Genomic DNA, 14,712 nt, shown 5'->3' on the forward strand with positions numbered 1-14,712 from the left:
TCTGAGCCTCTGTAAGAGGGATGGTCACAGCCAGCTCGGAGGATTAATGGAGATGACAGGCATCGCCCTCCTGGCCCGTGGCCTGGCACCAGCATCTTGGCAGGTTTCCAGGGCCAGCTGTAGAGGGAAGAGGGCTGGGCCACCTCTGAAATGCCCAACGGGATCCCCGCGGAGGCTGGGAAGGGTCTGTGTGTATGGGAGAGGCGTGTGTCACAGACCCTGGCTGGGTGCAGAAAGGACACAAGACATCACTTGGTGGACTTGGGCATTAGTAGGAGAAATGAAGACAGCCCACCCAGCACGCGGAGTTGGAGGAAGTAAGGGGCTCTGCCTCTTCTGGGGCCCCGCCCCTTTCGAGTCAAGGGCTTTGTGCTTAGCCTTCCTTATCTCCCCATCCTTGCACTCACTAAGTCTCCACTCCACTAGTATTTCATGCTGCAGAGAGCTCCTCTGGACATGCATCCTGGGGAGAAAGGGTGGAATGATCTGGGAAAATGAGCAAGGGCAGAATTCTCGGGAGGGGGGGCATCCAGCGGCCATTCTCGAGGGCGCTGTGTCCCATGAACCACAAGCCACGGTGGGGGAAGTCTTGTCCACTTGATTACTTCTGGAATTGTCGATTGCAGATTGAATCTGGGCTGATTCCCTGGGAATTAATGCATCATAGGAAGATCCTGTGTGCTGGTTGTAAATAAGCGGCATTGGGGGAGACCCTGCCCCTCCATGGGCCCTGCCTGGAGACGGCAGTGGGATGGAGAGAAGCATGAGAGCTGAGGTGTGGGATCTGCCAGAAGGGACTGAGGGAGAGGGGTGTGCAGGGGGCTCTGTGCCAAGTAGACCGAGGACCAGAGACCTAGACTGGTCAGGAGAGTGATGGTGGGCTTCAGGGCGCTGCACCCATTGGCAGAGTTCCCCAGAGAGTGTGGGAACCAGCCTACCAACTGCCCCACGCACACACACACAGACACACCACACACACCCCCACTGTCAGATTCCCCCAGACTCACCATGGGATCCCCCTCCAGGCACCAGCTCCCTTCCTCAGGGGGCAGTGTGGGTCAGCGGTTAAGGCCTGGGCTTGGGAGCTAAGTGTCTGGGTTCCAGCCTTAACTCCATCACTCTCTTTCCGTGAGATCTTAGCCACTTAACCTCTCTGTGCCTCAGTTTCCTCATCTGTGAGATGGAGGATGAGGATGGTCACTTCCACCAGGAATGTGAAGAGTCAGTGAGGTGATAGCGTGTGAGACTTGGGGCAGCCTCGAGCACAGGTGGGCCGTGAGTTGAAGCCCACCCCCGAATGATCTTTGGGGACGTGTCCAGGGCCTGGGAAACCTTTCAGACGGGTCTGGGGGCTGAGCAGGAGAATGACTCGGGGAGCAGTGGTCCTTGTCCAGGGAACCTCTTCAGATTCGAGCTTCAGCTTATCCCAAAGGCCACCAATGCCCTCTCCCGGGGGCTGCGCTCATTTTGCTTCCTGAGGGCCCAGGGCCAGGTGCAAATAGCATCTTCCTGAGCACCTGTGAGGGCCGAGTCGGACATGGGGTGGTTGGAGCCCAGCTGACTCGGATTCAGAGGAGGACTTCATCTCACCTCTCTGAGCCTCAGTTTCCTCATCTGTAAAATGGGAATAGGGAGAGTGTCTTGCTCATATAGTTGTTGTGAGGCTTAAATGAGGGCATGCTTGTGGGGTGTTTACCACCAGGCCCTCTGTTAGCATAAGTGGCACCCGCGTCTGTCGTCTCATAACTCGTTTAAATTGGTTGGATGTTCCAGGTCTGCTCGTCCCGGGGATGAATTGAGTTTGCACCATCAGTTCGCCTCCTCTTGGCGTCCTGCAAATCTACCAACTTGTAACATCTTAGCGCATGCTCTTCTCTCCTGCACGTGACCTCCAGCACCACTTCCTCTCCGCGGTTGATTCTCGCTTTTTCTGGAACTATCTGGCTTATTCACAGCTTCCCGTTTTCACTCTTCCCTACTCAGAGAAAAAGAGGGCAGATCAATGCTTCATACGTGACAATATAGTTGATAGAAGCAATAAACACTATCTACAGCTTCATCTCCCACTTGTTAAAATTATAATACCAATGTTGTTATTATAATTTACCATTTCTACACTTTATTTTCACTTTACCCTTTTGAATTTATGGACCATTATGTCCGTTACGGACTTTCAGCCTTTAGGAGACTCAGCCTGTGCTGTTGAACTATAACGAGTATTTCCTTTTGGATGTCAAATTGTCGCATTTTGGCCGATAGGAGCCCCATGAAGTTATCTCCTGTCTCCTTTCAGCATCCCTTGCTGACACTCCAGAAGGCACACACTTGCTTTCTAGCAATGACACCATGGCCCAGGCCCATCTTCACCTTCTCCTGCCCCAAGACATGGCGTCACGACCCTCTCTGGGAGAGGAAGAGGGCAGAAGGTGGCACTGGTCCTTCCAGGAACCACAGGCAGGGCTGGAAGGGCAGGACTCGCCCCTGCAGGACAGAGGGAGACCTCACAGGACCTTGGGACTTGTTTTTCAGAAATCCATGCCCTGCGTGGGTGGCTCAGATAACAGAGAGCAATAGGGCGCTCCAAACTTGCCCTCATCGAGCGCAGACCTTGGGTTGAAATGGTTCGATTCAACTTGTTGTCTTTATCATGTTGACTTTAAGCATGTCTGTTTGCTTGGTTTTATGGAGTCTCTTGCTGCTTTCATTTTACATTACAAATCTCCAAACTGTCTCCAGTGCCCGGCCTGTCACCACTTGCATTGTGGCTGGTATTTCTCAAGTGCTGTGTGCCGGGCTCTATTTTAATGCCACGTGCTGGGTACCGTTATTGCCCCCTTAGTACAGATGAGGAAACTGAGGCACAGAGAGTTACCGCGATGCTGACGATGCAGCCAGTCTGCCTCCCTTGTCTCTCCCTCCCTCTCTTCCCTTCCTTCCTCTGTCTATAATCAGCTTATAGGGTCATCTTCCTTAATTTCCCCCATCTATTAATATACCTGTTCATTTATTCATTCACTCACTAAACATCATGTATTGATCACCTACTGGCTCAGAGTTTGCAAAGGTGAAAAGATGTGGTTCCCACCGTCCAGGAACTCACATCCTGGTGGGGCCAAACCTGGGGACCACAGAGGCCCTTTCGGATGTCCTGGGTGGGAGGATAAGGCAGAGAGATGCAGACAAGGCGTGGGCTTGAGAGATAAACAAGAGGCAGGAGCAACAGATAAGGGTTGACTTTGGGGATCAGTGCTCAGGAGGCATGGGGCTGACCCTGCGCTCCCTGGAAGCTATGCTGGAGTCCACATCTCCACACATTCTGTTCAGTTCTCTCTCTGTCGACTCACCCACCTCCCTAGATAGAGTGTCTCAATCCTCTTGTGACAGGAGGGAGCAAAGACTCCAAAGGCAGGTCCACAGCCAGCTGTTGGGGCTCTTCAGATGATGAAATGCCCCTTGTTGGGGGGGATTTCACAGCGTCTGTCCTATTTGCCTCTCCTTCCACCCCATCTCAGCTCTGGGGCTCAGGCCCCCATCTCTCATCCAACAGCCCCTCTTCCTCCCATGTACCAGGCAGGCAGCTGAGACCCAGCTTCCTCAAAGAACTTGCTTGTCCTGAAGTCCTCCCCAGTGGGGGCTGTTTATTCCCCAACATCTCTGACCCTGGGTACCACAAGAAGGTCCGATTCTCCTAGTCTCACCGCTACCTCCAAACCTCTCCTTCCCTAGCAGTCACGTAGCGACCTCCCCGGATGGCCCCACCTTCTCCCAGCCTCGTCCCTGACATGCACAGGCCCGTGGATCACATTCTCTGTCACAGGAGAAGGGCATCTTGGGCCCAGCCTGGTCTTCTCTGCATCACTCGGCATCTTTGTGGATGGTCTTCTGAGCCCCTGGCCCCTCGCTTCCTGTCCAACTCAACTCCAGTGACCTTCTCCTTCATTCCTCTCCACCCACATGTGACCCATGGACATACCTTGGGGCTTGATGTCAGGTCTGAGGCCTCTGTGACAACTCTTCATCTTCAGCCCCCCTCTTGATTGCCTCCTCCTCAACTGTCCTTAGCCCTCATGGACTGCCAGTGTAGACAGATGGAGACAGTGTGGTGTGACCAGCTTAAACCTCATGGTCCATCACTTCAGCCACACTCTTGTCCATACTTGTGGTAGACACAATGATGTCCCCAGAGATGCCCACGTCCTAATCCCCAGGACCTGTGAATGTGTCACCTTGCATGGCAAAAGGGACTTTGCAGATGTGATTAAGGTTAAAGATCTTGAGATGGGAGAGTATCCTGGATTATCCACGTGGGTCCAGTGTAATCACGGGGTCCTTATTAATGGGGGGCAGGAGGGTCAGAGTCAGAGAAGGGAGTGTGACGATGGAAGGAGAGGTTGGGGGGACACCAAGAACGGGCCATGGATCCAGAAATGCAGGCGGCCTCTAGAAGCTGGAGAAAGCCAGGAAAAGAATTCCCTGCTAGAGCCTTAGATTTCTGACCTCCAGTACCGTCAGGTAACAAATCTGTGTTGTTGTAAGCAACTAAGTTGTGGTACTTTGTCGTGGAGCCAAGGAAACCAACACAACCTTCAGCTCCCATCTGTTTTTCTTTGTGACCATCCAGCAAGACCCCAACTCTCCATCAGTCTAGCCACCCTCTGTCCCCCACCTTCACCGGTACTGGGGACCGCTGCTGGAGAAAACCAGCTTCAGCCCCCACACTGGCTTCTTGCTGCTGTCAGAAGAAAGTCCTGGCTCCTTAGCATGGCGTTCACGGTCTTCTGAGGCCGGGTCCCCTGTCTTTCCTTTGGGCTCCACACTCCTCACACCAGGGGTCGACAAACCACGGCCCACAGGCCAGTCCGGCCCGCCACCTGGTTTTGTATGGCCAGAAAGCCAAAAATGGTTTCTACATTTTTAAACGGTTGTGAAAAAATCAAAAGAAGCATAATATTTTTTAACACAAGAAAATTAAACGAAATTCTGTGTTCAGTGTCTGCATACGCTGTTTTATTGGAACACAGCCATGCCCACCGTTTACTGCCCGTGGCTGCTTTCCTGCTACAGTGGCAGAGGGAGTAGTTTTGACAGGAACCATACGGCCTCCAAACCCTAAAATATTTACTATCTGGCTCTTTCCCGTACACGTTTGCCAATCCCTGTCTGAGACTATGGTCACGGCCGCCACCTCTGTTTGTCAATCGCAGCCTTGCCTCCCGGGCTGCTGGCTTTTGCACAGGCTGCTCTCTGCCCTGGGAGGGAAGCACCCTTCTCCACCTCTTCCCATGGCTGTCTCAGCGTGTGCCTCCACATCCGGGTCCAGGAGAAGTACACTGATAAGCCTTCCTGATGCCCTGCCCCCACAACCTGGCCGTGCTGGGTTAGGGCTCCCTTCTTGCTGCTTCCATGGCACATTCTAGGTACTCAATAGATACCGTTCAACTAACAATGAATACGTCATTCACCAGACTTTATAAGTGATTATAGTCCAGGAAAACTTTGTTGGTAAGATTGGGAAAGTCACATTTGATAGACCCTTGGCCCTGGGAGGGCCAGAAGGGCCTTCAGTGATCTGTTTGACTTGGCAGAAGCTCTAGCCCTAGAAATACGAAGTGTCTGCTTGAGATCACGTGAGTAAGTGGCAGAGCCAGGACTGGAATAGAGATCTCACCCCTGAATGCATTCCTTTTTCAATAACGTAACATTGTATCTTGTGGGTTTTCGTTTTGTTTTATTTTAGCATGTGATCTTATTATATGGATTGTTGGGAATGTTGGAAAACTAACACAGTAAATATTTGGGTTAGTGAAGCCAAACCGTAAAATGCTTTGTAGTCCTCAAAAACTTTTTGCTGAGTATATGTGTAACTAATAGTTTTATAAGATTAAGTCAAATTAAAGTGATTAGTTTTATGAATCTGAACATGAACTTCAGGACACATCATTTTTGAGCCTTTATTTGTGGTGAGGGAAATTAATTTATTAATGTCTTAAATCACTTAGCATCAATGGAGAGAGAAAAAAAGAATCTTTTGATTTTTTTCTATTTTTTTTGCAGAGATCATTGCCAGGTGTTGCATGAAGAGCTTTTTAATAAAGTGACTTGATAACTTAGTATTAATTAGTATAATTTTATTTACCTGGAATGTGAATTCTTCTTTCATCAACTGAAATCACCAGAAATACCAAGTGTGGACATATATCTAAATCTTGGGGGCCGGCCCCGTGGCTTAGCAGTTAAGTGCGTGCGCTCCGCTGCTGGCGGCCCGGGTTCGGATCCCGGGCGCGCACCGACGCACCGCTTCTCCGGGCATGCTGAGGCCGCGTCCCACATACAGCAACTAGAAGGATGTGCAACTATGACATACAACTATCTACTGGGGCTTTGAGGGAAAAAAAAAAGGAGGAGGATTGGCAATAGATGTTAGCTCAGAGCCAGTCTTCCTCAGCAAAAAGAGGAGGATTAGCATGAATGTTAGCTCAGGGCTGATCTTCCTCACAAAAAAAAAAAATAAATAAATAAATAAATAAATAAACAAATAAATAAATAAATAAATAAATAAATAAATAAATCTTGGGGCCGCCCAGTGGCGCAAGCATTTAGGAGCGCGAGGTCCACTTCGGTAACCCAGGGTTTGCAGGTTCAGATGCCGGGCGCGCACCGACGCACTGCTTGTCTGGCCATGCTGTGGTGGCGTCCCATATAAAGTAAAGGAAGATGGGAACAGATGTTAGCCCAGGGCCAGTCTTCCTCAGCAAAAAAAGAGGAGGATTTGCATCAGATGTTAGCTCAGGGCTGACTTCCTCACAAAAAAATAAAAATAAAAATAAATAAATCTAAAAACATATATATGTATATGCATACATACATTTGTTTCTACCAGTTATTTCTGCCCTTACCATTTAATTACAGAAGTTTAGGCAATGAAGTTAACTTTTACAATAATAAACATGAGAGGGTTACTTTCCTGAAAGAATTTATTAACTCAAGAAATAAGACAAGCTAACCCCATAAATATTCTGAAAGAAATGATATAATTAAATTAATGGGATTATTAATCTACAGTGGATTTTTCTGGAGTACAGCTCCTATCTTGAGTACATGTCACGTGAGGAAGTTAGTCTGTCCCATGAGAATTCTATGGTATAATGTTTATTAAACTGAGGTATTGGTATGGGAAGCTGTGAGGAAGCTCTACAAAGCTTTGGGATAAAAATGGAATATCTTACTCTGGGCGGTTTTCTAAGATGGGAAGTAATTTTGTTTAAAAAGGATATTTCATAGCATAAATTGTAGAAGTTTCATAAATTTCAGCATAAAAATAAAGCTTCACATAAATATTATGTTGGCAGTGGATAGCTTTGGGCGTGTGAATACGTGACTGGTCTTTATTTTGGCTGTCCAAGTTACTCCTGTGGAGATGGACTGTCCTCTGTCAGAGACAGAACATGGATTGGATGGACCAGTGTCTGACTGAAATAATTTGTCTCAGACTCATGTATTCTGGAAGACAAATACTAAATTGAGGAATACTTTCAGAACAAAGTCTTTTCTATTAAGAATGTCATAATGATCAAAAGTTTCTGTGAAAACGAACTAAGGATTTTAAGGCAAATGAGAGCATGCTTCATATGTATTTAGCTAAAAGATTTTTTAAAAATTAAAAAATTATAATGTATTTCTGAAAATTCAGAAAAGAGTAGCACTGGGAGTTATGAGAAAATTAGTTAAATTGCATGTGTTCTCGGTTTAAAATATTCCTCTAGACGTGCTCTTCTTAAGGTTAAAAACTTTTAAAAGTTTAAATAGATCCTGGTATTACTATATAAAGGTTGATTAAAAATACAGTGGGAAGAACTTGAGAGGTTTTGTAATTTAGCCTTCCACATAGTGCAGAAGTCTCCTACTTGAACCTCCCCCTGAAAAGTAGTCCTTTTGAGATGTGATTGGTTGATTTAATTTAATTGTGGTTGAATAATTTAAAAAACGTTCTTCTTAGACTGTGTTAGAGTTGGACAGAATGGAAATGTCTATGGATGTTGTAAGTACACTCTCTTTACCTTATGCTGAAGGGAATATTTAAAAATTGGCAGAAACTCATCATGAATGTTTCACAGTTTCATTTTAAACTTTAAAGTTAGTTTCAGAAAAAGTTTTATGAAAAAGATTTGTTGGATCAAGAGAAAGAAAGAGAAGAACTACTTCTTTTGGAAATGGTATCTTTTCACCTGCACACTCATATACTCTCTTCTGACCAATATTAACTGTGCATTGTTGTTAAACTTAATAAATGATTTCTTTCAGTTTCACACTGTTTTTTTCCTTCAAAATGACTAAAGAATCCTGATCTTTTGAAATCTGTTCTTTTATGAACTGGAAGGAAAAGTACATTTGAGAACCTTTTTAACAAAACTACTTTATTGAAGTGTAATTGACATACAATTAACTACGTATATTTAAAGTGTACAATATGATGAATTTTGACACAGGGACATATCTGTGAAACCATCACCACAATCAAAATACCAAACATTTCCATTTCCCTCAACAGTTCTCTTGTCCCCTTTGTAATCTATATCTTCTAATCCAGTCCCCAGTAGCCACTAATCTAGTTTCTGTCACTATAAATTAGTTTGCAACTAGAATTTAAATAAATTCAATCATATACCGTGTAGTCTTTTTTTCTCATGCTTCTTTCCACCAACATAATTTTGAGATTCGTCTGTGTTGTTGTATATGTCGACAGGTCATTCCTTTTTATTTCTGAGTATTATTCCATGTTACGGATATACTACATTTTGTTTCTCCACCTCTTAATGGACATTTGGGTTACTTCTAGTTTGGGGATATTACAAATAAAGCTCCTATGAACATTTGTGAAGAAGTCTTTGGGTGGACATATGTTTTCATTTCTTTTGGGGAAGTACCTAGAAATGGAACGGCATTATGTTCCCATCGGCTGTGGTGGAGGGCTTCAGCTCACCCCATGTCCTTTATAATGCTCAGTAGGGTTGGTATGTAATGATATCTCGTTGTGCTTTCAAATTGCATATCCCTGATGCCTAATGATGTTGAGTATCTTTTTGTTGTTTATTGGCCATCCTTATCTCCTATCTGATGAAGTCTGTTTTCAGATTTTAAAGTGGGTTATCTTCTTCTTATTGACATATACAGTTCTTTATACACTCAGTAAACAACTCCTTTGTCAGATACACATTTTGTGAATAATTTCTTGGAGTCTGTGGCTTATCTTTTCATTTACTTAGTGGTGTCTTTTGAAGAGCAGAAGTTCTTAATTTTGATGAAGTCCAACTTATCATTTTTTTTCTCTTACAGTTCACGCTTTTTTGTTCCAAGAATCCTTTGTCTTTCCCAAAACTACAAAAACTTTTTCCTATGTTTTCTTCTAGAAATTTTAGTTTTAGGTTTTACATTTAGGTCTATGATCCATTTCAATTTAATGTTTATTTTTTCTACCTGAACATTGACTTTTTCTAGCACCATTTGTTGAACACTTTTCTTTCTCCATTAAATTGTGTTAGTACCTTTTTAAAAAAAAATCAATTGTCTATATTGTATATGCCTATTTCTTGACTCCCTATTCTGTTCCACTGGTTTATATGTTTATCCTTTTGGCAATTCCAAACTGTCTTGATCACCGTAAACTTTATAGTAATTCTCGAAATCAAGTAGGGTAAGTTTTCCAACTTTGCTCCTTTTTAATTGCTTTGGCCAGTCTAGGTTCTTTGCATTTTGATATAAAGTTTAGAATCACTTTGTCCATTTCTATTTAAAGCCTGTTGGAATTTTGGTTAGAATTGGGTTAATCAGGATTGATCCATAGATCAATTTGGAAAATTGCCATCTTAACAATATGAGTCTTCTAATCCATGAACATTGTCTACCATCCGTTTATTTAGTCTGCTTTACTTTTTTCTTAGTAATTTTGAAAGTGCTAAGTGTCGAGTTCAAGGAAGTCTTTTGTTACATTTATTTCTAGGTATGTTATGCTTTTGGCATTATTGTTAAGTGGAATTGTAATTTTTAATTTCACTTCCTAGTTTTTTATTGTCGGAATATTATTGATCTTTGTATATTAACCTTGTATCTTGCAAACTTGCTAAGTTTACTCATTTGTTCTAGAAGGTTTTTTTTAGATTTTAAAGGATTTTCTGGGTGAGCCATTATGTCATCTTTAAGTACAGCAAGACTATTTCTTTCTATTCAATATTTATGCCTTTTATTTCTTTCTTTTGTCTTATTGCAAGGTCCAGGACCTCCAGTAAAATAAAAGACCTTCAGTTCAATAGAAGTGATGCAAGTGGGCATCCTTATCTTTTTACTAATCTTGGGGGGAAACAGTTCAATCTTTCACCATTAGGTATGATGTTACCAACAGGCTTTATGTAGATGCCCTTTATCAGACTGTGGAAGTTCCCTCCTATTCCTACTCTGCTGCGAGTTTTGATGCGTGGTTGTTAAATTTTGTCGAATGCTTTTTCTGCATATCTAGTAATGATATTTGGTTTTTCTACTTCATTCAGTTAAAACACTGAATTATATTGATTTTTCAAATGGTAAACCAATCTTGTATTTTGGGGATAAACTCTACTCGGTGATGATATATTGTCCTTTTCTCTGTTGTTGATTCTTGGCTAATTTCTGAAAGGAATTTTCTATCTATAGTCATAGATTCATAGTGGAATTGGCTTATAATTTCCTTTTGTGTCATTTGTTCGATCTTCTAAATTTGATATTAGAGTTATTCTGGCCTCATAAAATGAGGTGGCTAATATTGCCACTTCTTCTATTTTCTGACAAAGTTTCTATGCAATTGGTTTTATTTTTTCTGTGAGTGTTTGATAGAATTCACTAGTGAAACTATCAAGGCCCAAAGTTTTCATTTTGGAAAGGATTTTGATAATTGATTCAATTACTTTAATAGATATAAAACTATAAAGATTTTCTATTTCTTCTTTTGTCATTTTAATAAGTTGCGATTTTTCCCCAAAAACTTGTCCGTGTCATCTAAGCTTCAAATTTGTTGGCATAAAGTTGTTTACAATATCCTTATATTATCCTCTAATGTGTATAGGATCTATAGAGATAACCCCTATTTCATTCTCATCTTAGTGCCTGGTGTTCTCTCTTTCTCCTCTGTTTTTTTGTGTGTGTGTGTCGAACCGTTTTTTGGTGGTTTCTCTAGGTATTACAATATACATCCCTAACCATTTATAGTCTACTGACTGTTAATGTTGTGCCACTCCATTTGACAATGATACAGATCCCTTTACCCACTCCATCCCTTTCATTATGTTACAATTGTTATAGGAATTACATCTCCTTTGAAAACCCCACCACTCAGTTTTATAATTTTTGCTGTAAGTTGTCGTCTGTATCTTGAGGAACTTAAGACAGTAAACTTCTGTCTTTACCCGTATGTACCATTTCCAGTGCTCCTCATTCATTGCTGAGGGTCCAAATTTCCTTCTAGTATTTTTTTTTCTTTCAGCCTGAAGAACTTTCTTTAGCAGTTCTTGGAGTGCAAATATTTTGTGACAAATTCTCTTAGTTTTCCTTTATCTAAAATGTCTTACTTTTGCCTTCATCCCTTAAGGATTTTCTTTGGTTATGGAATTCTGGGTTGACAGCATTTTTCTTATTGTACTTGAAAGACATGTTTCTGCCTGTGTTCTGGTCTCTATAGCATCTGATAAAATATTTGCTCTCATTTGAATTGTTATTCTGTATGTAATGTTGTTTTCCCCAGCTACTTTCAAGATTTTTTCTTTTATCTTTTGTTTTTAGCACTTTGCTTTTGATGTGTTCAGGCATAATTTACTTCAAATTTATCCTGTTTTGGATTTGTTGAGCTTCCTGAATCTGTAAATGTGTATCATCCCCCAAATTTGAGAAGGTTTGAGCCATTGTTTATTTAAATATGTGTTCTATCCCAATCCTCACTCTTCTACTTCTAAGTCTCCAATTATACATATGTGTGATCTTTGGATATTGTCCCAGAGGTCCATGAGGCTTTGTTCTTTTTTTTTTCTTTAACTCTATGCTATTCAGAGTGAGTAATTTCTGTTGATCCATCTTCAATGTCACCACTCTTCTCCTGTTCTCTCCATTTGCTGCTGAGCCTACCCAGTGAATTTTTTATTTCCAATATTCTATTTTTCAATTCTAAAATTTCCATTTATTTCTTTTTATATTTTCTATTTTTCTGTAAAGACTTCTGCTGTGAGAGTAAAAACTTAAGTGGAAATCCTCTGAAAAGCAAATTGCAGCATTTCAGCAGTCTTCTAAGAGGAAGATTAAAGTTCAGGGTTGCCAGTGGTAGAAGCTACAGAGAATAAGCAAGCTCTCAAAATTTTTAGGACTGAATGTCCTAAACCCAAGATGAAAATCTAACGCTAGAAAGAGACCCATAGTTGATCCTGATAATGGAGTTAGCAGCCAAGGGCTTCAAGCAACTGTGATTAATGTGATCAAGGTAATAAAGAAAAAGATGGAGACAATAGATAACACTACTATTAAGCCCACTTAATGATATTCTATTTTCCAGGTTCACATGTTTTATTTTCAGTTTTAGAATTTCCATTTGGTTCTTTTTTATGCATTCCAATTCTATGTGAAAATTTTTATCTTGTTGTCTGTTTTCTCCATCTTTTTCTCTATTTTTGTGTGCAGTTGACAAGAGTGTGTGTTCTCCACTTGTTGAGTGTAGTGTTCTATATGTGTCAGTTATGCCAGGTTTGTTCAGAACTTGATGTGTCTATTGATTTTCTTGCCTACTTGTTCTATTGGGATAAAGGACTCCTAAGTTTTGGTAACATTTTGTTTCCGGATTTGGGAGCTGGTTATGTGGATGTGTTCATTTGGGGAAAATTCAGAGAGCTGTGCACTTATAATTTATGCACTTTCTCTATGTATATTATACTGCAATAAAATACTTTAAAAATATTCAAAAGACCATTTTATTTTCTCTCAGTCTTTTTATAGAAAAATATTATTTTGCCATTTACCAATCAGAAATGGAAATGACCAATAGTAACAAATATTTTGCTGCTGAAAATTGGTAAATACCTTCTAGAAAATAAAGGCTCATTACAACAATGGTACTAAACTCATTGCTTTGGCTTGTCAAACCCCCAAGGGCACAATTCTATAGATGTTAAAAGGACACAAATCTGAAAGATCTTTGACTTCTTTACACACTAATTTGGGGAAAAAATACTTCTTTTAGGCATTTTTGTGAATTATATTTGTATCTGTCAAGCTTACAGTAATTTCTCATTAGAACAATTTTCTAAGTCTATTTATGCTTACCTTTAATGCTAAGATACTGTTTTAGTAATAGGAACAATTAGAGAAAGAGAAGCAACAGAATGATGGAAAGCCCGTGAGTGATAAAACCTTTGGGAAAAAAACGTAAATAGTTTTCCTGTGTCTTCACCACTAAGTCACACAAGTGGTGTTGCATCCTGGCATTCTGAAAGACCATGCTGATTTTTTAATTTGATCTGCAAAATTTCTCTACATTCTTTCAATTTTTTTGAAAGTTGATTTCAAAAATTGGCTGCTTAATGTGGTACAGACTTAGGAATACGTGAATAAACGGTGGGGGTCCGTGTGGAGTTTCAGGTCCTTCAAGGGAAAGCTTCAAGTTTGATAACAGCAATGCGATTGTGAAATTGATCACTGACTAATGATCAGTTTGATGACAGCAATAAGATTGTGAAGTTGATCACTGAATAACTAAGACTGAAATATGTAAATATATAATAAGAATATTTGGGAAAGAGTGCTGCCAGCTAGGGATAGTGATTCATATTCTCTGTGTTGTCTTGTACGTTTATGGAGATTAATAAGAACTCGGAGGACATTATAGCCCTTAAAAGAGTTTGTTTTAGGTAGAGACACTAAGACACCAACAACTCTGCCCAAGAGCATCCCCATTTCTGTTCCCGGGCCCTCTTCTGGGAAGAGGGCCCCACCAACACCCCACAAACAAGTAAGAAACAACTTCTTTTTATGTCTCCTTTTTTTCCTTTTATAAAAATTAGTTATTGGGAAAGTCACTCTATTAGGTGAGATATATTCTTCTAAAGCCCTTTTCCCTCTTATAGTTCATTGTTTCGGGAGTTCTTAATGGGCAATAGCGATCAGAGATACTCAGTCAGCTCACACTAAGGAAAGGAAGCTAGACCGTGTGTTTTACTGAAAATGGTGGGAGTTGGAGAGGGAATGGGGTTGGGGCAGCTAAGGATAAACTGAACATTGCCTTTTCCTTCTGCTTATTACTCTAGGCAAAGAAATCAAGAAATCCAAATTGATTCAAAGCCCGTCTTTTAATAACCAAGTTTTCATGTGAAATATGGCAACTTAGACAAGTGTGCTAGGTGTGATCTGTCAGTTGTTCTCGTTTTACTTTTTATTTTATAGTCACGCATCTTTACGTGAGATATTTACATTATTATATAAAATCAGAATTAATTTTGAGTTTTTAATAGATCAATAATTTGTAAGTTTTCTTCGGTAAAGATTGTTCTGTTAAAAATATAGTAGTCTACCAGTTTCCACAAGAATAGGTATCCTGGCATTCTAGGAAGACTATTGCCATGACACTATATAATAACATCATGGAATCCGTGTGTCATTTTATGAGGAAGGTGGTGCTATGTCACATACGCCACTCAACTTCTAAATGGG

At 41.4% G+C, this 14,712-nt stretch overlaps 1 protein-coding gene across 1 annotated transcript in view; it reads left to right on the forward strand.

The window, feature by feature from the left end:
• PPP4R4 (protein phosphatase 4 regulatory subunit 4) overlaps positions 1-13,421 on the forward strand; it is a 221,834-nt gene extending 208,413 nt beyond the window's left edge. Inside the window, exon 24 of the mRNA XM_087448007.1 lies at positions 13,361-13,421. Coding sequence (XP_087304133.1) covers positions 13,361-13,392 — 32 coding nt within the window. The 3' untranslated portion in view covers positions 13,393-13,421. The remainder of the gene's footprint in view (positions 1-13,360) is intronic.
• Positions 13,422-14,712: the final 1,291 nt, after the last annotated feature.

This window comes from Ceratotherium simum, chromosome 24, assembly GCF_057802395.1.
Source record: "Ceratotherium simum simum isolate JZ-2026a chromosome 24, ASM5780239v1, whole genome shotgun sequence".
Taxonomy (NCBI): domain Eukaryota; kingdom Metazoa; phylum Chordata; class Mammalia; order Perissodactyla; family Rhinocerotidae; genus Ceratotherium; species Ceratotherium simum.